Source organism: Fistularia commersonii, chromosome 10 (assembly GCF_037954325.1).
Source record: "Fistularia commersonii isolate RoL2024-O1a breed Wild chromosome 10, RoL_Fcom_v1.0, whole genome shotgun sequence".
Lineage (NCBI taxonomy): Eukaryota > Metazoa > Chordata > Actinopteri > Syngnathiformes > Fistulariidae > Fistularia > Fistularia commersonii.
In genome coordinates this window covers 12,431,798-12,458,981 of record NC_141293.1, presented here as the reverse complement: position 1 = coordinate 12,458,981, position 27,184 = coordinate 12,431,798, and the positions used below count along the sequence as shown (strand labels likewise).

Here is a 27,184-nt window from a genome sequence, read left to right as displayed (position 1 = left end):
TAGACGGGAGCTACCTGAGGTCACCTGGGAGGAGGAGGGGGTGTGTAGGGGTTCAGCAAAAGTTTAGTAAGGAAACAGTCCTGGGGAAGAAGCGCTTCTTCTGTCTGCTGTTTTTTGTCAGGAGTCTCCTGATGTGGCCCCTGGTTGAACGTCGTGATGCATCAGCGGCATCCTTTCCCTCGCATTTGCCCCGCGCAACTGTAGCCTCGGTTTTTCTTCACGCTTACCCGCTAATCTCCGCCTCTTTGGCTCAGGGGCTACACTTGCAATTTGCTGGGATGTCCTCGGAGTAGTCCTACATGCACCGCATGACCGTACCGCCAAGAACAGCAACTCCCGTGTTGGGCCACTGGGTGCTCGACGCACTCGTAAATCCTTGACTTCAAATGGAGCGCAGTTAGCGGTCGCAGCGGACTGTAGTGACCTGTTCCGGTGTTGCCATTATTCAAACTAGCTCCTCTTGTTTAGGTCCTGGTTGCCAATGGCGATGGTTCCATCCATCTGCACTCCACTTTCCATGTATCCCGTCTTTTGGGTGTTTGAGCGCAGCCGGCTGTGATACATGTTGTGACTCCAAGAGGTCACTCATTCAAGGGCTATTTAGTGTCTTCGGTTGTCCCGTTGTCAGGGAGATGAGCTTTTGCTCCGTGCGCTTTATTTTGAGAGATTTTTTATTTTTATTTTCTTATGCTCACATGAACCTGCGGTTATGTTCATGCCAATGTGCTGATCAGACGATCCTCTGAAGCCCCGCCTCTCATCCCGTGTGCAGATAATGAATGATTCAATGTATCCCAATATGTTTTTGCGAGGACATGCCATCTATTATTGATCGCTCCGATTAAAGGTAGGCTGGAGGTCATGGGTGTGACGCGGATGCAGGACGTGCGAGCGAGGGGTCAACGGGAGTGCAAGTTCGCTCCAGATTCAGATTCAAACACCTGTGATTCGAGACCAGACTGCAAAACTGGGCCAGAGCACCGCCAGCGAGACTCCCTCTAGATTACGGTTTAAAATGCGGAGGGAGTAAATTATGAAAGGTGAATTATTAAAATTCTGTCATCGACTTGCTGCGTTTTCTGCAGAACCCGACCAGCCTCCCCCGCTGCCATTTAAAAAAAAGACACCCATTCTGACCGGGACGGCGTGTTCTTATTTTCATGAATGGCCGCCTCTTATCGGAAATAACATTAATTCATGTCGGTATGATGTGGACACAAATTAGTCAAATAAATGAATCATTAAATTAAATACATATCTCTCCCTCCTCAAAATCTCAACAGCTGGGATGAGGTACAAACAACATGGGTGAATGAGGGTGACGTCTAACCTCCCCACACACACACACACACACACACACACACACACACACACACACACACACACACACTTACACACACACACACACACACTTACACACACATACACACACATACATGCACACACATTCAACACCATGTTTCTCCGGGATTTAACCGATAAATCATACCAAACTTCAGTTATGACTGTTACAAAAACACAAATCAAGAAATTTCATAGATATTCATATTTTTGAATGTATTTATCTATGTAAAATTAAATCATTTTAATTATTATTTTAAAACTAAATTATTTTTAATCAACGAAAGAAAAGAAATAAAAAAAATAAAAAAACATAAAAGTAACAAAGTGGTTATAAAGAATAAAAGATAAAATTGACAGAGCAGTTGGTGTCAGACGGCATTGGCCGCTTGTCATTATATGATTATATAATTGTTATTACTTTGCATTCAGTAAATTATTTAAAAACTTGTTGACTCAAATCCAGCCAGAAATCACCTAAAAAAGAAAATAAATCACCATAATTCCTGTGGAAATCGGCACAATTAATGAATTAATAATAATGAATATATGTATAACAAACGTATATTAATGAAATTAAGAAATCTACACTTATTTTCCCCCAAAATATACAAAAAATCATGTGTATTTTTTGCAAAAAAAAAAAAAAACAGCCTGCAGCCATTTGGTTGGATCTTTGACCGGCAGCCTGACAGCGAAGCCATGTGCGCCGCACATTTTGTGCCCCAGCGGGCAGCAAAAGCCCAAACCTGCCAGGGTCAGGGAGCACCGTCGGCCCGCCGCGGCGAACCTTCGGTGATTCCCGGGACTCTGGACGGTTTTCCTGTCACTGAGCCGGACATCTGTTGCGGTTTACGCCGTATTCATGCGAGCAAAGGTGTAAATATACAGCACACAGACACTCGATCCCTTTTAATTATCACAAGTCCTTCGGAGGCTGACCTGCGCAAAAGAGACCTTGGATCGGCTCAAGAGCCAATGACAACTATAATAGAAATAATATATGAAAGAATATTTAATTTGGGCCAGAACAGCGACTTATGTGACATTCACAGTCTGTTGGAAAAAAAACAAAAATTCAATTAATGGAGATGAACATAAAACCAGGAATTTTTATAATAATGCATTTAGGTTTCCTTGCCTTTCACTTTGCACCGCTTAATGACTTCTGTATGAAAGAATGCACCGAAATTCATCCGACTTACAGCCGTGCGGCTGAATGACGGTTCTGTTAAAAAATCCTGAATATTTGCACTTTGTCTCCAATTTTTTGATATTTAAGGATGTGGAAAAAAATCGAAATCACATGCATCGCACCTTATCGATTTACCTGTATTTGTTCAATACCACCCAAAGCAATCTAAAATATGACAGCATTTTCATGCTTTTTTTCCGAGAGGTAGCCATGGAGACCGAGCCTCGGACCGGCACCGGCATTGACCGCGTTTGACGGGCAGGGGAGGGGCTTGGCGTCGCGCAAAAACAACAACATGTCAAGCTTTCGCACCAAGCACATCAATCTCGCTCACTCCGGGAGAAAAAACACGTGACAGAATCTCACCGGCGGGATTACCACTTCAAAAGGCCGCGTGTGACCGGTCGTCGTCAAATCCGGTGATGGCGACCCGTCAGTAGCCGGGGATTGATGTCGCCCCGTCGACGGACGGGTGAAACTAGCCCGGTTGCCGCCAGATACTGCGGCACGCCGTCGTCCGTCGACCCGCCATCATTATGGCGAGGGTCGCCTGATGAAGAGGAGGCGTTTTCTTTCACGGTTTCGGCGTAACATTGTTTTCCGTGTCAGCGGTCACGGTGGGGGGGATTTGTTGTCTTGAGGAAGAAATACAATAAACACAAATTTGCTTCACTGCTGATCGCCCCCTGTCTCGTGCCTCTAAAATATAGGGTACAAAAAAAAAAAAAAAAAAAACATTTATTTTCCAACCCAAAACTTTTTTTTTTTTTATTTTGCTCTTCACAATGTGAGTATGTGTTTTTTTGTTTTTTGTTTCCCGCTAGTGGCTTTCTCATTTAAGTGGGGAAAAAAAAAACCAAGGCTAGTCGTACATCTGCTCGTCCCCGAGATGGAAAACGCAGAGAGACGATGCCCCAGATACCGAGACGATCCAACTTCCTTTTTCTCCAAACTGCAGGAGCGCTGAGGAATCAAACCACGGTGAAAAGAGCAGACAGTTTTCCAAGCAGAGAGTTACCGTCGCGCGGTCTGGGATGATATTCAATTGGCTGTTTGCACATTGCCAGGACGAGCTGTGGGAACTCTGGCACTCTGTGTGTACACACACACACACACACACACACTCATTCATCCATACACCCACGCACGTTTCACGCCCCGGCACCCCTGACCCAAGCCTTATTCCCCCCTGTTGCTCGCTTGTCAGTTATGATCGGAAACAACCTGCCACGCAACCTGGAACCCACGCCTGCAGAAACCCCAACATGGAAATGCGTCTCTTGAACGTCTCACAGGGACGGAACGGTCGTCCAGCGAAGCTGACTGTTTAAATGCTTTTAAAACCGACCTGAAAGTAGGTTGTAGCACTTAAAACATAAAGTTGGAGTCCATCCGGTGATGTGAGCGGGCCGCGCCTTCCGTCCGGGTCTCGGCAGAAATAAGAGGGTTCTGTGATCCGACAGGAGGTCATCGCAGGTCAGGTGATTCGTTCTGTCCAGTTTCGCATGAAGAGGTACCAGCGTGCGCCGGCCTTTTTATTTACACAGTAAAAATTTAGTTGTCCCTCGCCATATTGGTCTCATGGTATTGCAAATTTAAACTTTTTTTTATACGATTTTATTACCATTATTTTGTATTTTTTACAAATTTTTACGACACCACGGGTTTTTGCGTTGCTTGAATATATTTAGTTCAATTCATTTTTATTGTAAGATATTAATTTTCCCTCTAAGGCAGGCATGTTATCCATGCAACACGCAAACTGCAACAATCCAAAGTGGCGAAAGATTGAGGCAACTGGAAGTGGCGCTTTTTTACAAGAGCACGCAAATCAAATGAAAATGCCACAAAGGAAAGATGCGAGGTCACAACACCGATTGCCAAGCACTGCAAAACCTTTGACTAAGGGTGAATTTATTAAAGACTGCGTGATAAAAATGACGGAGAAAGTTTGTCCTGAGAAGAAGCAAGAGTTTGCTAATGTTTCCCCGGGTCATAACACTGTGCTATGAAGAATTAAAGACGTTTCATCTGACATTAAGAGACAGTCAGAGGTAAAAGGTACAGAGTTTTGAGGAAGATGCTAACCAGGTTAATAAGTGTGGAAAGGGTCGTAGAACTTTAAAATATATATAAACGATAAAGAATATGGGGAGGATGAGGGACGTCAGCTCCAAGATGACTGCTCTTACTACCAGACTTGCACCGCTTTCAAATTTTCTAATTCAGAACAACCGAATGTGAAGAAATTTTGAAGATTTTCGGGTTCCGGGATGCAAGCGGAGTTGGCATGCGAATCACCAGGAATCTCAGTGGAGATTGTAAAGTTTGTGTTGCGACGTGATCATTATATTCATACGTTTAAAAGATGGATCATTTTATTTTAATTTATTCTCATCATCATCGTTTTCTTTTTGCTGCTCCCTTCAGGGGGCACCTCAGCAAATTGACCTCCTCCAACTTTCCCCCATCATTGATTTTATTTTATTTTATTCTTTTCGTTTTGGCTATTCCCTTCAGGGGTTGCCACATTGTTTGTTTTATTATTCACACCTATTAATTTATTCATTCCATTTTATTTTAATTGGATTAATTTTAGTGGATTTTAATTTATTTTGTTTTTCTTTTATTCCTTTTGGCTGCTCTCTTCAAGGGTCTCTACAGCGAAATCCTCCTCCTCTGTATAAAACCAGTCATTTGATTTAATTCTACTTTATTTAGTTTGAATTTTAAGTTGGTTGATTTTATTTTATTTTTAGTCTTTTCCTTTTGGCCACTCCCTTCAGAGGTCACCACAGTGAATCATCCACCTGCATGTAATCCCTGTCATTATATTTTAGTACATTTATTTTTTGCTTCTTTTCCCTTCAGCTGCTCAAGGGTTGCAACACTAAATAATCTTCTGCCATCTAACCTTTGTCATTCTATTTCATTTAAATTTAGTTTAGACTTTATCTTATTAAACTTTATTTTTGTCTTCCTTTCCTTTTGGCTGCTCCTCAGGTCTCAACTCTAATTTTGTTTTTTTTTTTTGGGTTTATTCTATTTATCTTCTTTTCCTTTCACCTGCTCCCCTCAGGGGTTGCAAAGGTGAATTATGCTCCTCCATCATTTTATTTTATTCTATTTTCTATTCTTTTATTTTAGTTTAGTTTATTTGATTACATTTTTCTACACGATCATTTTAATTGTATTTTACTTTTAATTTATTTTGTCATTTTATGCCACGATTCCAGATAGTATGCAGAGTCCGAGTTGTGTTCGTAACTTTCATCGCTCGCTATAATATCATTCAGGAGGAAAATTGTGAAAAACAGGAATTATTTGTGCTCGTAACACGATACCCAAGTTCCAGACCAAATGTCACGTCCTCACTTCCAGCAATATGTGTCTATCCGTTGACTTCTCAATTTAAAATGTTTTTGCATCCGAATCCTTTTTTTTTTTCTGCCAGTTACAGTATGTCAGTCGTCTAAACTTGTACAAGGCCTCATTATTTCCCTGCAGATTTATAATGAGTGTGAAAACATTCACGGTGCTGTGTGACCGAGCACCGGCCAGGAGCATCTCCGTCCTTTTTGGGTTATAATGCAATCAGTTTACAACAGGCCCATACGGACAGAGCCAGAATTCACACAACGACCAAAACATGCAGATGACGTGTGTGTGTGTGTGTTATAACACAGTATTATAATAATGAATTTGCTTTAAGCGTGTCCACTTTTTTATATTATTCCGTCCAGCACGAACTGAATTTGTGACTTCAGTCACTCGACATTTTATTTGTTTACCAAACAAATCTGTCTGTATCTGAGGTTGTTTACCATATTCAGTTCACTTTTTTTCTTCTCCTAATTTAACATCTGAGAGCTGATAAATGAGGAAAATGAAAGAGAGCCAAGGGTAGAAGAGGTGACTATAGTTGACCCCAAAGTAGCAGAGATTAGTGAAAGTGAAGTGTGGAAGGTGTTGAAGAGGATGAAGCGTGGAAAGGCAGTTGGTCCTGATGATATACCTGTGGAGGTGTGGAAGTGTTTAGGAGAAGCAGTGGTAGAGTTTCTGGGTTAGATTATTCAACTTGATCTTAGAGAGTGAGACGATGCCTGAGGAATGGAAGAGAAGTGTGATGGTGGCCATTTTTAAGAAGAAGGGGGATGTGCAGGATTGCAGTAACTATAGAGGGATAAAGTTGATGAGCCATACAATGAAGTTCTGGGAAAGAGTAGTCAGAAGTCAGCATTTGTGAACAGCAGTATGGCTTTGTGCCTAGAAAGAGTACTACAGATGCAGTATTTGCTTTGAGAATGCTGGTAGAGAAGTACAGAGAAGGCCAGAGGAAGCTACATTGTGCTTTTGTAGACCTAGAAAAAGCATAAGACAGGATGCCAAGAGAAGAACTCTGGTATTGTATATGCAGGAGAAGTATGTTAGACGGGTGCAGGACATGTATGCAAGATGTAGGACAGTGGTGAGGTGTGCCGTAGGTGTGACAGAGAAGTTCAAGGTGGAGGTGGGAGTTTATAAGGGATCAGCCCGGACCCCCTTCTTGTTTGTAGCGGTGATTGACAGGTCGACAGATGAGGTTAGACAGGAATCTCCATGGACCATGATGCTGGTAGACGACACTTTGATCTGTAGTGAGAGCAGGGAACAGGTTGAGGACAGTCTAGAGAGGTAGAGGTATGCTCTGGAAAGGAGAGGAATAAAGGTTAGTCGCAGCAAGGCGTGTGTGAATGAGAGAAACCCAGGAGGAACGGTGAGGCTACAGACAATGGAGATCAAGAAGTTGGAGAATTTCAGGTACTTGGGGTCAACGGGGTGGAGAAAAGTGTCAGGGGTACTGCGATAGAAGACCAGAATGACAGGAAAGGTGAGACCAGCAATTCTGTATGGTTTGGAGAGAGTGGCATCGCCAAAAAGACAGGAGGTAGAGCTGGAGGTTGCAGAGATGAAGATTTTGAGGTTCTCTTTGTGAGTGACCAGGATGGATAGGATCAGGAATGAGTCCATCAGAGGGACAGCACATGTTAGATGTTTTTGGAGAGAAGGTCAGAGAAGACAGACTGAGATGGTTGGGTCATGTACAGAGGAGGGATTGAGAATATATTGGTAGACGGATGCCGGAATTGGAGCTGCCAGACAGGAGGTCTAGAGGAAGACCAAAGAGAAGATTTATGGATGCAGTGAGAAAAGATATGAAATTAGTCGGTGTGAGAGAGGAGGATGCAGAGAATAGGATTAGATGAGAAGGTTGATTCACTGTGGTGATCTCTGAAGGGAAAAGCTATAAAGGAATAGAAGAAGAATTTAACATTTAAAAAAAATCAATATTCAGCCCCAGTTCATATGAGTATTGGTTTGTTTGAGGTGCGTCCACTTTCTTTTTGTCTTATTTTTCCATAATCACATTATGTATAATTTGAGTATCTTTATATTTGCAGCAATTATTTTTGTAGTTTACAATTACTGTTTTAAAAGTGAAATTTATTTCATCTAAAAAGAAATGGATTTAATAAATACTCTAAATAAAGTAAATCATTATTATCAAAAGTGTTATTTTTTTGTATTTAAGTATTTATTTTTTACAATCAACCTCCTCCATTTAACTCCTACCCTTTTATTTTATTTTATTTTCGTATCTATTCTACTCTCTGTATCCTCTTCTCTCACAAATGTTATTATTATCATTATTATTATTATTATTATTATTATTATTGTTGTTGTTGTTGTTGTTGTTGATGATTTGGCTGAGGTATAATCCATTACATTTAAAACTCTGCATGCACCATCTTGTTCTGTGGATTTATGGGACGCTTGCAGACCACGCCTGCTCGCCAACCACGTGCATCTGGAGTCCACAACAAATCATCTTCCGGCGCATGGCTGTGAATGATGCGGACGAAAATAGGGGCAGCTTTGTCTTTCAGCCGCCGTCGAAGGTGGAATGCAGATAAAAGTGATTTATATTTACTCCAAACAGCAAAAATCATAACACAGCAGATCATACTTAGCCGTTATAAACTCATCTCTACTTGCATATCCTTCTAGTGCAACGCCTTTAATAGATATTAGCTCGAACTCTCGAAGAGTCTGATCCGTCTCGCCCGATGTTGGAAATTCATGTAATTCCAACAAGCCTTTACCGCTGCTTGGGCACTTTAATTGCGGCGCGACCGAGCCTGGGTGCCTCACGAGTGGCAATTCCCTTTCCGTCCAGTCTGCTGTGCCGAAGGCTTTATGTGGCATCGGCGAGGCATCCGGGAGGACTAACACCGAGACTACCTGAAACCAAGTGGAATGGATGACCTTGATAACGTCCCCCTCAGGCCGTCGTCCCGATTTTATGAGGTTTACAGTCCATCAACTCAAACCTCCTCCTAGTTGACATTGACAGCAAGGTGTTTACCAAGGTCGATGGTTACCGGATAATGGAAGTATCTGGAAGAGGGCGGCATGGGAATCCTTAAACCGTATCCAGAGACTGAAGACAATCACCCATTTTTTTTAATTTATTTATAAAACTGTAGAAATAATGAATTATCAGCTGAGAAAACTGCCGAAATTGTCAAAAAACAATGGGGTCGGAAACCCTTAACACCCAAAGAGCCATTTGGGCCCGGTTTCTTCGGAAAAGAAAACACTGGGAGCCGCAATTACTTTTTGACGTCTAAAATAAAGGTACCACTGTATATATTGCTTTTTATTGCCTTTACACTTTGTATAAATAAGTGTGTAGTGTGTTGCTGCTGGAATTCACAAAGTATTACGGAGAAATTTAAATTTTATTTATGAAATGAACTCATTTTGTGCTTTGGGCTTTCAGAGTGTGTAGCGGAGCCTTGACCTGAATTTCAAAAATAAATCGGGGAAAAAATCACTGTGTCAGTAAACAATAAAAAATAAATATTTGAAAAAAATCTTCATAAATATTTATTTTACCTGGTATTAGGGACTTCTGCTCCTGAACTTCTGCGCACAGCATCTGCAAATCGGGACTTTACCGGCGGGCGGGTATACCGGCTTCCGCGAGCGTGACGTTATTTTGAGCGGCGAAAAATAATAAATATAATTTTATTTAATATTTCAAGATCACAATAATCTTCCAACGTAGAACTAAAGGCTGAAAAAAGGAATCAACACAAATGAAATACACTTCAATTAAATATTTATAATTTATTTTCCCAAGCCACTCCGACCCGCAGTGTAAAGATGAAAGAGCCGCGGGTTGCTGACCCCTGGTCTAGGAAGTCCTAAAAACCAAAAGCAAGATGTCGATGCTTCCGTATACTTTGGAATAATCATTTTCTCCTAACACGGAATCTGTTTTCATCGGTCCGTCCGCTCACTCCCTTAAAGTTGTCCAGGGTTTATAGTCATGTAGCAGCTAGCTTATTTTAGTGCCGCTTCCTCACTGCCATCCAAATAAAAGTCTGCAGGCTGCAGCGAGATGGGAAAACTTGACGGGGGCGTTTGGGGAGGCGGGAAATGTAAAGTTTCCTTGCTTTGTGAGTGCCTGGGGAAGTGCAAGCCGGCCGGAGACGTCGGCCGATGGAATAAATCTTAGCAGAGGCCGGGGCGGCGGTCGGGAGAAGGTTTTTATCAGCTCACTTCAGCAAGCTTGGTCTCTCTCCTCCCCTGCAGGAGAGTGTTACCTGATGGAGTGGTCCGACTGGAGCCCGTGCATCAGCATCTGCGTCAAAGGGGCCGGCGTGGACTTCGGCTCGGTGCAGGTCCGCTCCAGAGCTGTTCTGGCCCAGGAGCCAGAGAACCTGCAGCTGTGTCCGGACCAGGCGTGGGAGTCTCAGACCTGCACGGGTGAGTGGCAGCTTTTTAAGCTTTGGAAAAAAAAACAAAAAAAAACTATGATGCACGAACAAGCTGCTAGCCCGTCGACTAACCATAACTTTCAATTATTCTAGTCCCCTCCCACCTGTGTGATAAAAGAGTCCCTGCCTGTTCTGGGCCGGGGGCGAGAAAAACGTTTTGTTCATACTCGAGACCCGCGGGCCGTTCGTTCCTTCCATCCGCATATGGAAATCCGAAGGAGGGCAACAAATTGTTTTCTCGCTTTGTATTTTTGTCTCTTGCTGCGAGTCGACAGAGCTAGCCACTGTGCTAACTACCGCCTGAGTCCCAGAAACCGCTCTCGAGGTCAAATTTGAAATGACCCCAGCATTTTCCCGCGAACATCAAGGGGCACCCAGCAGTTTCAACCATTGCAAAATATTTGGGTACTTGTGCACATAAAATAGTGGAATAACATAAGGCAAGAATAGAGTAAAATAATTATAATTAATAAATATAATATTATAAAAATAATATAATACAATTATACATTTGAATTATGTTTTACATTTATCTAAATATTAAACACGATCAAATTAATTGTATAGGTTGTAATCAATTAATTGGAATTAATTAGCTTTTAAAATTTAAAAACTCAACACGAAAAAAAGTCTTCTGAATTTGTTAAATGATTGGGTGAATATGCACAGGCTTAAGTTTAAGAATCCTGTTTATTTTCCCAAAGATCTACGACTGAAGCAGCTGCATTTGTTTTGACATTCTCTTAACGGGATGGCAGATCAGAATTTGTAGCGGCTGAATCAATCTGCAACCCTTAGGAAAGTTAGCATTGCTGAACTGCACATTTGTTCAAAGCTGATATTACCGACATGCATGCTAGCGTCAAAATGTGTAGCGTTGAAGTGCTAACGGAGCGTGGAGATGCTCCTGTGCTTGAAAAACTCTTTCTCACATAAAGTCCGGGGGACGTCATAGGTGAAATCCGTCTCTTTGGAACTGCTATGCCGAGAAACGTCGCGTGGTGCAAATTGAAGTACGATTAAAATTTTTCTGTTATTAATTCAGCAAAATTGATGCGCTAAAGCCCAAGTAATCACCTGTCCATTTGATATTTCTCTAGCGGTGATGATTTTATTTGCATGACAAGTCCCTCTTATCCCTCATTTATCTTTGTTTTCCCTCCAAATTACACTTTGCAGTCAAACCAAGAGAACGTCATTGATTTCTCCGACTAATTATTGAATTTCTCATTGTTTCCTGCATCAAATCCAAAGGGACTCGTCTTACTTGCAGCTCTGAGGACGATGTGGTTTGATTAAAATCAGGGCGCAGCTTTTTGTCTGCCTCACTGCATTTGGAGAGATAGAGACAGAGAGAGCAGTCATTTGTGTCTTTAAAAAGAAAAAAAAAGAAGGAGAAGAAGCTGCAGGTCCAGGCTGAACTCGCAAAACACAAGACCGTAAGAATTTCCCCATCAGGCAGCAGATGTGCCATTTCTTCTTTCACACAAAAACACAGGCACGTCCCATTTCCTACACTGTAATTGTCACAGGAAAAAGCATGTGCAGCAAGAATGTGTGTGTGTGTGGGTGTGTGTGTGTGTGTGTGTGTGTGTGTGTGTATGTATGTGTGTGTGTGTGTGTGTGTGTCATCGCCGATGGCTTGAAGTCCGGAGCTGTGTGAATTTATCGCCTCAGTCTCTTCACATCTCTGTTTATTTGTACTGCTGTGACACCCAAACAGAAGCGTTCTCCTCCCCACAAACCAAAGTTTGTTGTTACTTTTTTTTTTTTTTTTTTTTTTTTTTATTTATTTTTTTTTTTTTTACTTAAACTGGCTGGAGTCCTGTCTTTTATTTTATTTCTCATTTTGTTTCCTTCGCTTGTTCTTGGTTTCTGTGTCTTAGGTAGCAAATGGAGCGTGTTTGTTTTGTTTTGTCCTGCGTTCATTTTGTCAGACAATTGTGCACAACAGCCATTAATCTCAATTAATGGTGAGAAGATGCTTGTGACACGACGCACCGCTAAGAAATACAACTTATAATTCAGGGGTTTGAAAAAAAAAAAAAAATGAATTAACATATTGTCACATCCATCATGGCCACCTTTACTGATCTACACACACAATTTCACACAAACTTTGACATGCTTCGGCATCAGCCAAAGTGAACTCAGACATGATTGATTATCCATTTTTCTTCTGTTCGCGGGGGAAAACGCAGCCATTAGCCACGTCTCATTCATGAGTTATTAATCCTGGAATATTTCAGATTCCATTCTGTCGGCGTCACTGAACCCAAACGTTGTTTTTTGTTGTTTTTTTCTCCACTGACGATTCTTTTCACACGGACAATGTAAACTCAGCCCGGCGCGGGTTTTATTTCTTCAACTTTTACGAGATGTTTGATAGCGACCGGATTTTAACTAAGTCTGCATGGAGCCTCCATGTTCTCCTAGTGTCTGCTTGGGTTTCCTCCTGCAGTCCAAAAGCATGCAGGAAGGTCATTGCATCGCCGACTGCAGGACATGTGGTGTATTTAATAAATAAATACGTACTACATAATCTTGCATTTACTAATAGCAAGCCCGGGTCGGCGGACGGAGTTTCTTCTTCGGGGGATGTGACGAGGTCATGAGGGAGGGGAAGGAGAAGACCAATGAGGAGATTTGTGGATGGAGGAGGATGTGTAGTTGGTGCAAGTGAGGGAGGAAGATGCAGAGGAGGCTGGTAACGGATGATATCCAATGGTAGCCCCGGATTTGGGAGAGGCGGAAATATTTTAGGGCCGGACGTCGGATAGATACCAGACCCCCTGACTTCTATTTCCAAATAAGATGTTCAATATCATGTTTCTTTCTCAATCGTTTATCACTGTTCTGAATCGTTCCGAACGATTCATATCAAACATTTTCCTTTTTTTTTTTATCGGCTGATTCCGCACCACTGTAATCCTTTAACTTGTGTGGGCACTGATCTGCATTTGAGCGCAAAATGCAAAACTGCAAGTCGCACGATCATACGATTTCACGTTTAGTCGTAATATCTTCTGACTATTCTTTTAGGACGTAGACATATCCCGAGCCATCGGATGAGCCGACAGCGCCTCCGCCCTCCTTTGTTGCCCTCAGCAGCCTGACCTGGATTCACTCAAGGCACGCGTGTGTGTGCGTCTGTGTGTGTGAGGGGGGAATTGCTGACAGTGGTGTGGTGAAAACCAAAATATTATATAAATGTAAAAAGGAAGGACAAATCAAAAACTGGGCACCTTTTACCGTGTCCTCGCTGTGTTTCCAGTGCCGGCTCGGTAAACAAAAGGACACTGGAAAGGCAGATTGAGATTTCTGTCTGCAGCCCGACGATCGTCTGTGTTTTTAATGAGTGCCGTCGTCTGTCAGCATGACCAATAAAAGGCGCCCGGGAGCAGCGGGGAGACGAGTGAGGATTGCCGACGGCGGCCCGGCAGCCTCGGAGACAAAAATAAAAATCGGACGTTTCCTTTTTTTTTTTTTTTTTTTTTTAATGAATCTGATATGGGCAGAGGTTTAAAGGATCACAAATCAATGTGGTCAGCGGTGGGCAGAGGCTCATTCATCTGCACATCCTTGTAAAACTTTACCGCGTGAGCGCGGGATGTTTGTTGTTTCAGTTGCTTTCACACACACACACACACGCACCCACACACATACACAAACGTGCATGCCTTTACTTCATCGCTGACCGCAGGGGCACCGTGTTAGAAGGTCAGCCCGCGCGGATGCTAACAAGCTAACGCCGGTTTCCGGGGCGATCTGTGTGTTTTCCCTTGCAGGACTGGATTCCGTCTTGTTTGGTCACCTGCATCTCATGCCTTCGACAGGCTCTGACCCACTTCTTGCACTTGTTCTGATTATTGGCTAGAATCTCGTCACATGGCTGGATGTGTAAATGAGAGGGTGAATGGTTGCATATCTCGATATGAGGTGGGAATGACAGAGCAAATGGTGAATGGAATGGTTGGTTGTCTATGAATATGATGTGTGAATGCGTTAGCAAATGGTTGTAGGTCTCCATTTGTGTCTCTGTGATCAGACGGTGAACCCCAGGCATCAGCTGGGGCGCTGATGCGGTGTAGATAATGAATGAATGAGTATCAGATCTGTCCGCTCAAGTGACAGCAGTAGATAATTCGTCTTGTGTCTGATTTATTGCGTCAAAAGAAGGAGGCCTGACTTGAATCGGAGATGATCTGACCCCGCCATCCTTTTTCCCCACATTTCGTGTCTATGACACCTGTGCGTCCGATGCTAGCTACGAGCAACGAGCTACGAGCTACGAGCAACGAGCTACGAGCAACGAGCTACTCTCCTATCAAGAGCAACAAAATGTATGTGTTTTCACATGTTTAGACACAGAAATTGTTTGCTTTAGACAATGCAAGGTTTAGGAAAATCCTGATATTAGCTAAAAAAAATGTAGGAAAAATACACAAAGGGATTTTAAGCATGACCACATTTCCAGACCTGAATGTGCTGTGTCTGCAAGGTCTTGCCATTTGGATAAAATATACTAGGGGGCGCTAACAAGCTAATTAGCATCCCCGTAAGAAACCTTGGCCACCAGGCACTCCTGCACACCTCGGCGAAGACACACACCGCAAACCAGGCCTCCAGTCGAATCCCTCAGCCAGAGAAGGACAGGCTGGCCGTTGACTGTTTTGTTATTAAAATGCTGTATAAATGCAGTCCGGCTCCGACACCGGGGTTAAAATGAATTTATTTTGATTTAATAAGCTGGAGACTCCCCCTCTCCCCCTGCAGAGGTTTCACAGCCTTGTGACTTTTCCGCCGTGAAACGCTGCCCCTGACACGGTTTCTATTTCTGGAGCGGTTCCTCCTCTGAGAAACGTCTCCGCGGCATTAAATTAAAACTCTAATCTGTCCATAAAAGACGGTGGGAAGCAGCCGGCTGATGCAAGCAATTCTGTGCGGCTCGAGACGGGAAAACATACGGCGGTGGGGAGGTGGAGGGGGGACGTCCGGGTTTCAGAAGGGCCGGCCCTGCCGACGACACAGGTCTCCTCTTTTGTCCAAGGTTAATTTGCTCTTTTATGCTGGCTGGATGATCGCTTACACGGCGCTCTGCGGGGAAATCCACTCATTTACAGCGCAGATACAGATATTGATAATGTCATAAGTGGCGCTGATGGAACACCGTTCAGCCCGAGCTCTTTCTGGAGGTCAACACACTGAAGTGGACCCTCCTGCAGAGATATTAAATGACGGCGGCCAATTATATCGGCATAACTTAGCAGCTGCTTTATTAATCCGTCACTCGCACGATTCTTTTTTCCCATCAAGGCGGCGAGTGTTACGAGTACAAGTGGATGAGCGGCGTGGATCCGAACTCCTCGCGCCCGCTGGTTTGGTGTCAGCGCTCCGACGGCGTCAACGTCACAGGTAAGGATGAAATGTTACCGGCTCTCCCGGTTCATCCACATTTCGAACCCCCCTGGCCGGCGACACCAAACCCCCAGGCTGTCTGGAAGACGAAAACATAACAAAAAAGTTCAAGAGATTCATATGCTGTTTGTGTTTGTCCAAGAACCTTTTTCTTTTGGGGTGTTTGACCTTTTATAGATGAACCAGCTTCAAAGGGCAGAAAGGAAAACATTCATAAGCTTGCAGAGTTTGTTCCTGTGGGGAGGCGATGACAAAGAAGGGCTTTTGGAATTATAGCAACTGATTGATTTTTGGATTGTTTTCTTATATGGTTTATTTTTCCCTGAAAGAAAGAAAAGCATGAAACATTTTCCCACTGGAGGAACATTTACAGTTCTTCAACAAGGCCGTTTTTTTCGTGTATTCAGACAGCAGAGGTGGACCTTGGGTCAAAATGCCATTTTAGCTCCCAAAGGGTCTTTTTACAGTTCTATAGGAACTTGGATAACGTAGCTGCTTGGTGATTGGTGGAATCCATAGACCGCACCCTTCAACAGATACGCCATGTAAAAACCTATTGCTGTCACTGCTCAGCTGTTTTCGTTTGGCAAAGCGGACGGAAGCAGCGAGAAACGGACCGACGAAGACGTCCAAGCTCTTCTGGCCTGCTTTTGCTGCAGAGGACTCAGCCAAACGTCAACATCGTGGCCAAAATAAGTCCAGTTAGGTCACGACAAATGGGCTTCATCTTGGATCTAAGCTGGACTCTTGCGTCCTTCTCTGTCTGAAATTGGCTTTTGTTTCTGTTGCGGTAAAAAGTTCAAACCGCACAGATCACCAGTCGAATATGAAAAAAAACAACCACTAAATTTAGTTTGAAGAAGCGTGAAGTCTCAATATCTTTTTAATCAAGACCAAGTTTGCAATTTTGGACCTCCAGTAAGCATAAAATAGCCATTGCCAGTCGATTAAAATGGATTTCGTCTAGTTTTTAATCATTTTTTTTGTTATTTGTTGCGCTAAAGCAGAAAAGGGCTTGTGACCTGTAATTTTACAAATATTATTTATTTCACTCTTAGTCAGATTTTTTTTTTTTTGTCATCATAAAGCAGATGAAAAATAAAGATTTCAGTCAAATATTTCTTTCCTCACATTTGAAAAATGCCACAAAGATATGGGGCAACTTTATTTTCTCAGAGTCTGAGTTCATATCTTGCCTTTCACGCAATAATAAAATCAGAAAGATAAGAAAAATGTCCACCCCCTCTCTCTCTCTCTGACTTTTTGGACGATAACAGGGCCCTCCTGTGGCCAAACTTTGAATTAAAGCAAGGAAAAATCAACTGAATATGACAACTTGTCTTTCGGAGCTTTGTCATTTTCCCTCAGAATAAACATTTGAATTCATCTAAGCTTTTTTTTTTTTTTTTAACTACATTTCAGCAGTGAAACGTTTCAATCAATGAGGCAAATATCAGCTGAGTCTCACATCTCGACGCACCGTTGCATCTCCAGTCAATATTATTGCCTATTGATTACTGATTATCAATCAGCTAATTCTAGAAACCAAACAAGACTGAATCAGAGGTGCCTCCATTTTCATGACGTAAACTGTTTTGTAAATTTGCCATAAAGACAGGATATGGAGCAGTTGCGAAAATGGAGGGTCACCCCGTCGCCGCGGGTTAGCGTTTACGAGTTGAGCATCAGTGCTGTGTTGATAAACGCTCACCGTAAATCAAACATTTCGCCGGCACGACCTCGACTCAAATATGATTTTAGACAAGCGATCGAGGGGCCGGCTGCCCACAACCCAGGGACTGTGATGACGCACCTGTTCCCATCATGGACTTTTATCAGATTTATTGTGTATTTTTTTTTCTCCTCCCCGCCGCCTTCTCCCCAGGAGGTTGTCCTCCCATGAACCCCCAAGTGGATAACAGCTCCTGCGACCCCCCCTGCCTCATGCCGAAGTCCTTCTGCAGCGAGGTGAGTCTCTTTCTCTGCCCCCTTATCACCGGTTTATCCTACAACTGAGAGCAAACGCAGAAAAAAAAAAAAGATAAATTTGGTTTGCACAGAAAATAAACTATAAAAAAAAAAGAAAGAAAAGAACAGGAACCTGAAAGCATAAATCCTTATGGATGAATGTCTGTCCCTGCGCAGGCTCTGACGCACTGCTGCCAGAATTAAATTTGAATGCGGCGAGGAACAATGTGACGGCAACATGAAGATGTAAAATCTTATTTCCCCGCGGTGTCGCTCGGCTCGGTCAGACCCGGTCCGTTCACTCTAACCGAGAGGCTCGGCCTCAGAAATGACTTTAATACCCGCGAGAGAAACCTGGTTATCGGTGCCATTAAAGCAGTGAGACTCTCCAACGGCAGGACCTTGGATTGAGGGTGCTTTAGCGCCCCCTAGTGGCCACATGGAGAATCACATGCACGGTAGGCGTTCGTATTAAGCGTGTAAAAGAAGAAAGGATTAAATTGGGACGTAGAACGGTTGTCATAGTGACATCGGAAAATAAAAACAAATGAGATGGGAAGGAAGGATGTAAATGACAATAGAGTTTGCAAAATGTCTCACAAACAAGCACCTGCAGTGGAATTAGCGTTGTCACAAAATGGGTTTGTTCCAACATTGATCGTTCCTGCCTGGGGGGGTCGGTGAGGGGGTGGCAGAACTTTTTTTTTGTTTAAACAAGCAAAGAGAAGCATGTGGCGGCCGTGCCGGTAAGAGCAGTGCAATTATGGAAACAACAACGGCACGCGGGGAAGAATGAATCAGCGGGATGGGAAATTCGACATTTAGGACACAAAGAATGGATTAAACGACTCAAATCTGAATCTTCAATAAGAAAAAGGGGTCGACTGGACGACAAGACAAGGAGCGGTTCGTTCCTGGAAAACGTAAACACCAATGTCACAAGTTCATTTTTACCTGTTCAGCTTCGTTCTGCTTCCTGGGGACCATGATAAAAGACTCAAGAGTTTTCATTGTCATCATGTTAGCGTAGCAAAGACTTGTTAGACACTGAGGAATACGTAAAATAGAGGTAAAAATATTTTTAATAGGCAAAGTACGTGCACAGTAGAATAAAAATAGATTGCAGCAATATCAGTTTTTGAGCCTTTTTTAGCTTCAGACTAGTCAGACCCTTACACTATTTACAAGACTGCAACTACATTTTTCAGCATTTTTTCCCACCATGCGATGTTTTCAGCAGCTATTTGCAGAGCCTTTCTCTACTTTGCTGCATCACTTTTCCTCCCCCACTCGGAGATATGGAGATATGGGGACTTGATATCATCCAAGCCGGGCTGTTCTGCCAACAGCTCCACCATCCAGGACGTCCTTTGCCGTTCATTTGTATCGCCAACAAATACCCTCTCTGCCACGAATTCTGCTCTGGTTCTGCTCTTGTTCGTCTACCAGGTTTCCTTTTCCTGCTTTTATTGGAGCTCATCTATCGGTTGTCGATTGTGTTACATCACTGTAAAGACTGAAAGACTTTATGCTGTCTTTCATTTGTATCGAACAAATTCGATACTGTCAACCCAAGACTAGGAAAACATTGAACTAAGACTACTCGGGTTACCACCTTATACTTAGTGACTTGAGCCTGTACTCTAGTAAGGCTCTTAAAATTTCCTTCTGACTTTCAGTTGTCAGTTTGCGACCGTGAAAATCTTTTAGTATTAGCCTGGCATTTGTGTAAATTCCAGCGTATAGGGGGGTTTGTGACTGTGTAAAAATGAGTTTTTCAAGAGGTGGCTGCTGTGTTGACAAACCAACGCCAGTTTTCATCAAGGTGAAGGTTTATCGGGGTCAGATCCTGTGACGTATTTTAAGGTCTCCGTAAACTGAGTTTTACAGAGCCTGCGAGCTCCCACCCAACGCATCCTTCTCAATCATGGTTCTGCACCGCCCCCCGCAGGCCGGAGTCTGCACCTGCGAGGAGGGTTTCACCGAGCTGCTGTCCCTCGAAGGCCAGCTGGACCGCTGTGCCCCCATCCCCGTCCTGGAGATCCCCACCGCCGGGGACAAGAAGGGGGACGTGAAGACCAGCCGTGCCATCAACCCCACCATGCCTGCAGCCACCCAGCCCGGACGCACCACGCGGACCTGGTACCTGCAGCCCTACGGACCAGGTGACCCTTCACCCCTTCGATCCCGGCCCCTCCGCTCCGCTCAGAAGCCCGTAGATACGAGTCCAGATCCTCCTCCCTTTTTTTAACTGCCATTCGGAAGCGTTGTTGCCGCTAACAACCTTTATTCGGCTCCGCCCTTCGGGTGCTCCTATTTTCAGCTTCTGGAGCGATAATCACTGCAAGGACCTCGGAAGGTTAAAATGGTCGCTACACGTGAACCAAACGCGTCACGATAATTGTGGTTATACCCAAAATATGCCGTTACCCGTATCCGAGCCAGACGACGGCCGTAAAGCGTTGCGCTCGGTTTGCACTTGCACGCCTCTTTTTTCAAAAGGGGAAACGTTATGTCAAGAAAGTCCAGGATTTGTCGAGTTTCCTCAACCTGCCGAGCGCCGGCCGTAATCCTCCGAGCGGAGTTAAGACTCAAAGCCGGAAGCGGACGTGGAGCCTCGGCTCCCGGCCGACGGGCTCTTAATTATCGCCGGCTTTGACGCGTTTGTTCTCCTTGAAATGTCCCGGCGTGAAACGAAAGCGATGCGCCGAGGCCCCTCGGAGTGACCTCCGAGTTCACCGTGCGCGACAACCTGGGGGAAAATCACTCTGAACCAAGAGCAGCGAGACGCCAGGAGGGGGCGCCGGCACGCCACCGCTGCCGTCATTCTCCAAAATCCTCAATACGTCCAGCTAATATGCCCTTTACCGCCGAGGGATGGAATTTTTTGCTATTTTTCTTGTGGGCGGGGGTGGGATCGGCCACGTATGGTTGCGAGAGGAGCGACACACTGACGAGCCTCCTCCTCCACAGATGGGAAGCTGAAGATGTGGGTGTATGGTGTAGCAGCCGGTGCCTTTGTGCTCTTCATCTTCATAGTGTCTATGATATATCTAGCTTGGTGAGTTCTCGAGTTTTCGCCCCCCCCTTTACCCTTTCACACCACCGCCATCTACCCCCCCCCCCTCGTCTCACCCGGCCGCCCCTCCCCCCTCCGGCGTCGCATCACCATTTTTATTTTTATTTTCTGTCATCATCGTCCCCCATCCCCTTCCCCTTCGCCCCAAACTCGTCCTTTCGGGTGAGAGCAGCAGCTACTGCGCCGAGATGCATCGCTCCCTGAAGGCCCAGGAGTCCGACCCCAACGGGACGGCGTTCTGGGGGGCCCAGAACACTCAGGAGATGGTTTACACCTGTCCCGACTGCCAAGAGTTGGCTCAGACCGGCGGCAGCTAATCGGGAGGCCGCGGAGGGTTCGGCAAAGGGCCATTCCCTCAGGCGCGAGCGCCCGCTGGCCTCGACCTTTCCTTGTGACCTCTCCGAAAGAGTCATGTAACCCGCATGATTGTGTTGCCATCGCAGGTGAGGACCAGAAGCCCGGTAGCTTCTGTCGTGGTTGGACTTATAGATAGATAGATAGATAGATAGATAGATAGATAGATAGATAGATATTCCTTTGGACTTGTCAAGTCACGTGGGCGGGACTTATGATGAAAGATGATTCATTTTTTGTTTGTTTGTTTAAACTATCCATGAGAGGGTGAACAGTTTATGTATCTATATGAGTTGTGAATGACAGAGTGAATTGTTATATGTTTTTATATGACAGGAAGCGAGAGGGTGATTGGTTATGTGTCTCTATGTGACTTGTGAATGAGAGGATGAATGGTTATAATGAAAATGATAATAATAATAATGCCTTTCTTGACATCTAGGACACGTAAAGACATGCACATACAAAGAGTACACATTAGTAACTGGCGAGTAACTGACGAGCAGCAGCAGCAACTTGCACTAGGGTATGGTATCACAAAAAAAAGCATAAAAGTCTAGAAAGTAGGAAAACATTAATGTGTAGGATCTGTCTATGATCAATAATGATAACATAAATAACAATTATTATAATGGAAGCCCTAAAATTGTCTTACGTCACCTTCTGTTGTGTTTTATCTATGCCTGTTACTTCATATGTATATTTCCATTAATTTTTGGGGGAATAATGGACTTAAAGAACATTTGACCAAAATTGGAAAAAAAAAACCCTATATGATGGTAAATGAGAGGGGGATTGGTTTTATGTTTCTACATGAGGTGTGAATGAGAGGGTGAATGGTTGTATGTCTTTATAACCCACTCGGGTCAAGATCGACCAACAGAGTGGTATCTTTCAATCTAAGTCCTGCCTGAAAAGTCTTGAAAACTGATGAAATCAGTCTGGAATTCTGCGAGTGTACTTTTATGTCTCAGTGAAGGAACTCTTTGTGTTTATACCTTGTCCTGAAATAGGCTCGGATCCTAACCCTATCCGCACTTTCCTTGTAATGAAGTCTTTAGCTTGAATAAAGTTAATTCAACTATGCCGGGGGGATTCAATCAAAATAGGGGGGAATTAAAGGAGCAAAGAAACAAAAATGATCGAAATAGAAAAAAACAGGAAAGCCAGGGCAAAGTCAGTTTATAATAATTACAATTTAATTCACCATTAAAATAAGTCAAGTTCATATTTAATCATACTGGGAAATCATTTAAATATTTGTATGATATGGCATACTTTTATTAAAATGTTCACCTAGTTAAAGTAGTTTTCTTGCTTCATTAGCTTCATTAAAATGAAAAAAAAAAAAAACATTTTTTTTTTATATTTTGAAATACAGCTATGGTGTAACTGGCCAAAGGCGTAATATTGATGATTTTAATTGGGTGAAAACATCTGCTCCCTATCTAAATAACGAATGGAAAGGTCATCGAATTCCCAATATTTGCAAAATAAAACCGATAACTTCTTTGGTATCATCTAGTCCTAAGATTTGTGCAACAGGGGAGCAGAGGATCCAGGTCTGTTTTATGAGAAGGTCGGTTGTTGTTGTGTTAGCGTGTTAGCATAGCATAGTGTCCCCTGGGGACTCCATCATCCCTCTCCTCCGTGCGAATCCTGTAGGAACCGACGCCTCACATCGTGTTGTCTCAAGGCTTTCGCCACTTGGCGTCGGTCCCGACGGAATTATTTATAATCTCTCTGTGCGGACAAACTCAGTGTCCATCTTGCAGGGAGGAAATCCGTGGATCAACGCAGTGAGGGCCATTTATTGGCCCGACACGTCAGCACATGCGAGGAAAACACTGCTCTGTTTTTCATCGTCCACAAAATTCACAGAAGAGATACATAAATCGAAAAAATGTCTTTAAGTGCGATTAATTTCCTAAACTCCGGATCCAAGCCCAGCTGTGCAATGTTGATGCACACATTTGAACAAATACTGAAATATTAATTATTGACACTTTGGCTAAAGGAGGGACGTGAATCACGGCGGTAAACGTGAGTGGAAATTTGAATTTAAGGCTGAATTTACCATGAATTTCCGAATCATTGGCTGTTAACGTGCAGCTTGATTCATTTTTACAGGTTATTATGAAGAGTAAATGGACATTTTACGCTCGCCATTGCTATTCCTGCAAAGTTAAGAAAAAAAATTCCCATTCATGTTGCCAGGCTCATGAGCGGACGCAGCAACGCTGTCTCCTTGTGGCCAAAAAGTGGAGCGACACTTTCCCCTTTGACTTCCCTCTTACCTCATTTTCTTTCCCATCACTCAGCAGCCTTGTGTTGTTCCCCCCGTTCTTTATCTTTCCCCTTCGCCGAAACCCCACAAAGAGCATATTTACCATGTCGTAGCTGATTAATGAGCGGATGAGAGACTCATCATTTCACCAGCTTGTAAAAGAAATCGCGGAAACGTCGAAGCCCTGCTGAGGATCAGTGAGTGACTCTTCTGAAATCCTCATTTTTAAACCATAAACGCTGAGGAGCCGAGCGAGTAAGTGGGAGATGAATGGATAATATATGTGGTTTTGCAGTTGCAGCTTCAGCCAGAACGTAAATAACTTTCCCAAGAGGAGGAAGAGGAGCGTTTGGCTCGTCTTTCCCCGCATTTCATATCCATTCTCTGAACATTACTTCCGCGGCAAGTGGATTTTATCGAGCAAAACTCATCGGGAACAACTAGGAAAAACAAAACGTGCCGTCCTGATGCTCGCAAGAAAATGACTTTCAAATCCCATTCAGATTATTTGTTATTGAATGGAAAGGAAATGACAATCTTTTTAAATGCATTTGCAAAAAAAAATGAGATTTTCGAAATGAGAAGTCGCCATTAGAGAAGCACGGCGGTGGAGTCTTCATGTTCTCCCAGGCTTCCTCCCGCTGTCCAGAAACATGCAGGGGGTTCATCGGAGACCCTAAATTGAGCGGACGTGTGAATGAGAGGTTGAATAGTTGCACAGTTTTGCTGACTCTCTGACTGAGAAGTGATTCGACACTTTTTGCCAAAATCGAAATGTCAGCTTTTAAGTTTTTAGATGGAAACTTCCCACGAGGGAGAACAAATGGTCCAAAATCCAATAAATGCGCAGAAACAATAAACAACCTCAGGCAAATAAGTGCGTTGATGTCACTGAGATAATTAATATAATGATATAAATCAATGTTTGTTTGTTTTTTTTTACTTGCTTTTCTTCCTAAATACAAAAGGGGATTGAAATTAAAAAGCGAATCAACGTTCGGTATCGTGTAAAATATCTCATATTCTACATATAAATACAAAAAAAATATTCATATGAAATTATATGAATTATCATATAAAAAAATAAATTGAGCAAAAAGCAGGGCCTCCAAAGTGAAAGCATGTCAAACATCCCATAATAACACCCGAGCTGGGCATCAACTAGATCCACTAACCGCATTGAGGCCCCATAAACACCAGCGACATCACACATACACTCATGTTCAATCCCACGCACACACACACACACACACACACACACACACACACACACACGTGCACGCACACACGTGCACGCACGCACACACGAGCAAGACCCTGCTGCCAGAAATACTCAGCAGACACCAAACGCTTTGCGTATTAATCCACGCTGGAAATAAATCCCCACACAGGCTCTATTTACCCCTGTTTGAGTTGTTTGCTAAAAATACAGCCAACAAACTATTTCTGATCTCCAGGCCTTTGTGAGAAAAAATAAAATTAGATTTTTTTTCTCCCTTTTTTATCCTGCTAGTTTTCAAAAACTCTCTGTGAGGCGTGAAGGTCCTGCAGGCCACGGAGGAGGAAGTTTTTGAGTGCGGGACCTTAGCGGTCCTTTGTCTTTTGATGACAGCATGAAATATTCCCGGCCTTGTTAGTGATGCAGATTCCGCTTTTTTGTCGGAAATAAATCCGATGCGGCGGCAGATATTTACACAAGTAGAGAAATTGAAACTAACAAAAGCACAAATGTACATATTAAGCTGTAAAATGTAACTAGAATTCCTGAAATTCTGCATATTTGTTAAATCCTCATTTAAAAAGAAAATCAGAATATCCGCGAGGCGTATATTTCAGGGCTTCGACCTCACAGCACAAAGTTCCTGGTTGGATTCCGGTGGTGTGCCTTTCTGGGCGGCGTCTCCATGTTCTCCCCGGGTTCTCCGGTTTCCTCCAAGGTCCGAAATTGGCTGAGAGTGAATGGTTGTGCATCGATTGTAAATTTTCCGAGCGCAGAGGCGCCGCCCCCTAAAAAAACAAAAAAAAAACAGATCCTCCTGGACCTGAGCGTTAGGCTGCAGACGTTTCTGTTTCCGACCTGAAGCACATTTGAGATACTTTGCATTCATTCATTTTATTTTTTCTTCCCATACCCCCCCACCCCCCCACCCACCCACCCACCCACACACACACACACACACACACACCTACACACATGCCCCAACAATTATTCCGCTCTCTCACTGTGTCTTATCACTTTCCCACGCAGCAAAAAGCCAAAGAGACCTCAGAGACAGAGGCAGCAGAATAATCGGCTAAAACCTCTGACCCTGGCCTACGACGGGGACACGGACATGTAGTCCCGCGGGAGTCCCCCCACACCAACCGCCCCCCGTCAGAGACTGGCTCCATCACGGTGAGGGACGTGGATGTGTTGCGGCGTGAATGGACGTGACCGGGCGGAGGAGTCACAGGAAATCCTCTTAGCGCACAGCAGATTGGGGTTTAACCATTTGAAGTAGTGCTCCATTCTCTCATTTTTTATTTTTATTTTTTTTTTAAGATTTCCTTTCATCAAGAGCCTTCAGGACCTCCAGCGCATCCATCGAAATGCCTTTTTTTTTTTTTTTTTTTTTTTTTTTTGTTTGTTGGTCGCCACCTATTCACACACACACACACACACGCACATGTCCGCATCCCTGCAAGGGCAAGGACTTTTTCCGAAGGAGTGTGGAGAGGAGCTGCCTTTTCTGAGCACGGCACCAAACTCTTCCCCCGCACTTTTTTTTTTCTGCTTGTCCCTAGGAAAAAAAAATGCTGAGTCGCTGGAGGCTTAGGATGCTCTGACGCTTCGCACGTTGCCAAAAGTCACCGCGGGGGGAACAAGGAGGAGGAAGGAGAGGAGAGAGGTTTAGATTCCTCTTCCTTCCATCCTCAGCTCAAAATCTCCTGAACAAACGGGGATCCATTTCCGCTACTTGTTTTTTTTTTGTTTTTTTGGTGTTGTCGCTTGATTCGGGGGTGCGAACAACAAGGCCTCGCGTGTTTTTCACGGGACGACGCCGACGTGCAAACCGCCTTCGGAGGAGCGGCCACGCAACCGGTTCGCAGGATTCCCCGCCTCCACCACCCCCCCCCCGCTTTGTTTCAGGCACTACATTGCACTATATTAGTGCAGCATGATATGCACATGTGACTTCTACCTTCTATTTGCCATAAAACACTGCCTCTTCTTCCACAGACATAAAGCAGAGGAACAGCAAAGGTCGACCGGAGAAAAAAAAAAAACAAAAAGGAAAATTATTAAGACGTGACTCTGGAGTGAATATATATGTATAGATTTTATTTCTCACCACTGATTATGACTTTTGGTTGTTAGTAGCGTTTGTGGTTTTGTAGATTTTTTCGTCAGGTGTTTGACCACTTTATTTCTGCCCAGATTGCAAGGAGAGATCTAGCGTTGAAGCGAGCGGGACTCACCATGGCTCGCCCTGTTTTTTTTTTTTTTAAGTGCAACAAGATCTTCATCTTGAGTATCAATTCTGTTTATCTGCAGTAACACGTTATAAGAACTTAAAAGAAAAAGAAAGACGGATTACTTTACAATATACGTACACTGGCTTTTTGGCTGACATGTTTGCCCTGATCCCTAAAAGGAAGATGGTTTTCCTCTGCGTTGCTGAGGAACCAAAGAGGAACCTGCTAGTTAGCATAGCATAATTGACAGCAGTTTATTG

General features: G+C 43.7%; 1 protein-coding gene across 1 annotated transcript in view; it reads left to right on the top strand.

The window, feature by feature from the left end:
- thsd7ab (thrombospondin, type I, domain containing 7Ab) overlaps nucleotides 1–26,741 on the top strand; it is a 146,983-nt gene extending 120,242 nt beyond the window's left edge. The window contains exons 23-28 of the mRNA XM_086154429.1: nucleotides 10,178–10,351; nucleotides 15,679–15,777; nucleotides 17,666–17,748; nucleotides 19,700–19,913; nucleotides 20,722–20,809; nucleotides 25,717–26,741. Of these exons, the coding sequence (XP_086010555.1) occupies nucleotides 10,178–10,351; nucleotides 15,679–15,777; nucleotides 17,666–17,748; nucleotides 19,700–19,913; nucleotides 20,722–20,809; nucleotides 25,717–25,807 (749 nt within the window). The 3' untranslated portion in view covers nucleotides 25,808–26,741. The remainder of the gene's footprint in view (nucleotides 1–10,177; nucleotides 10,352–15,678; nucleotides 15,778–17,665; nucleotides 17,749–19,699; nucleotides 19,914–20,721; nucleotides 20,810–25,716) is intronic.
- The last annotated feature ends 443 nt before the right edge of the window (nucleotides 26,742–27,184 follow it).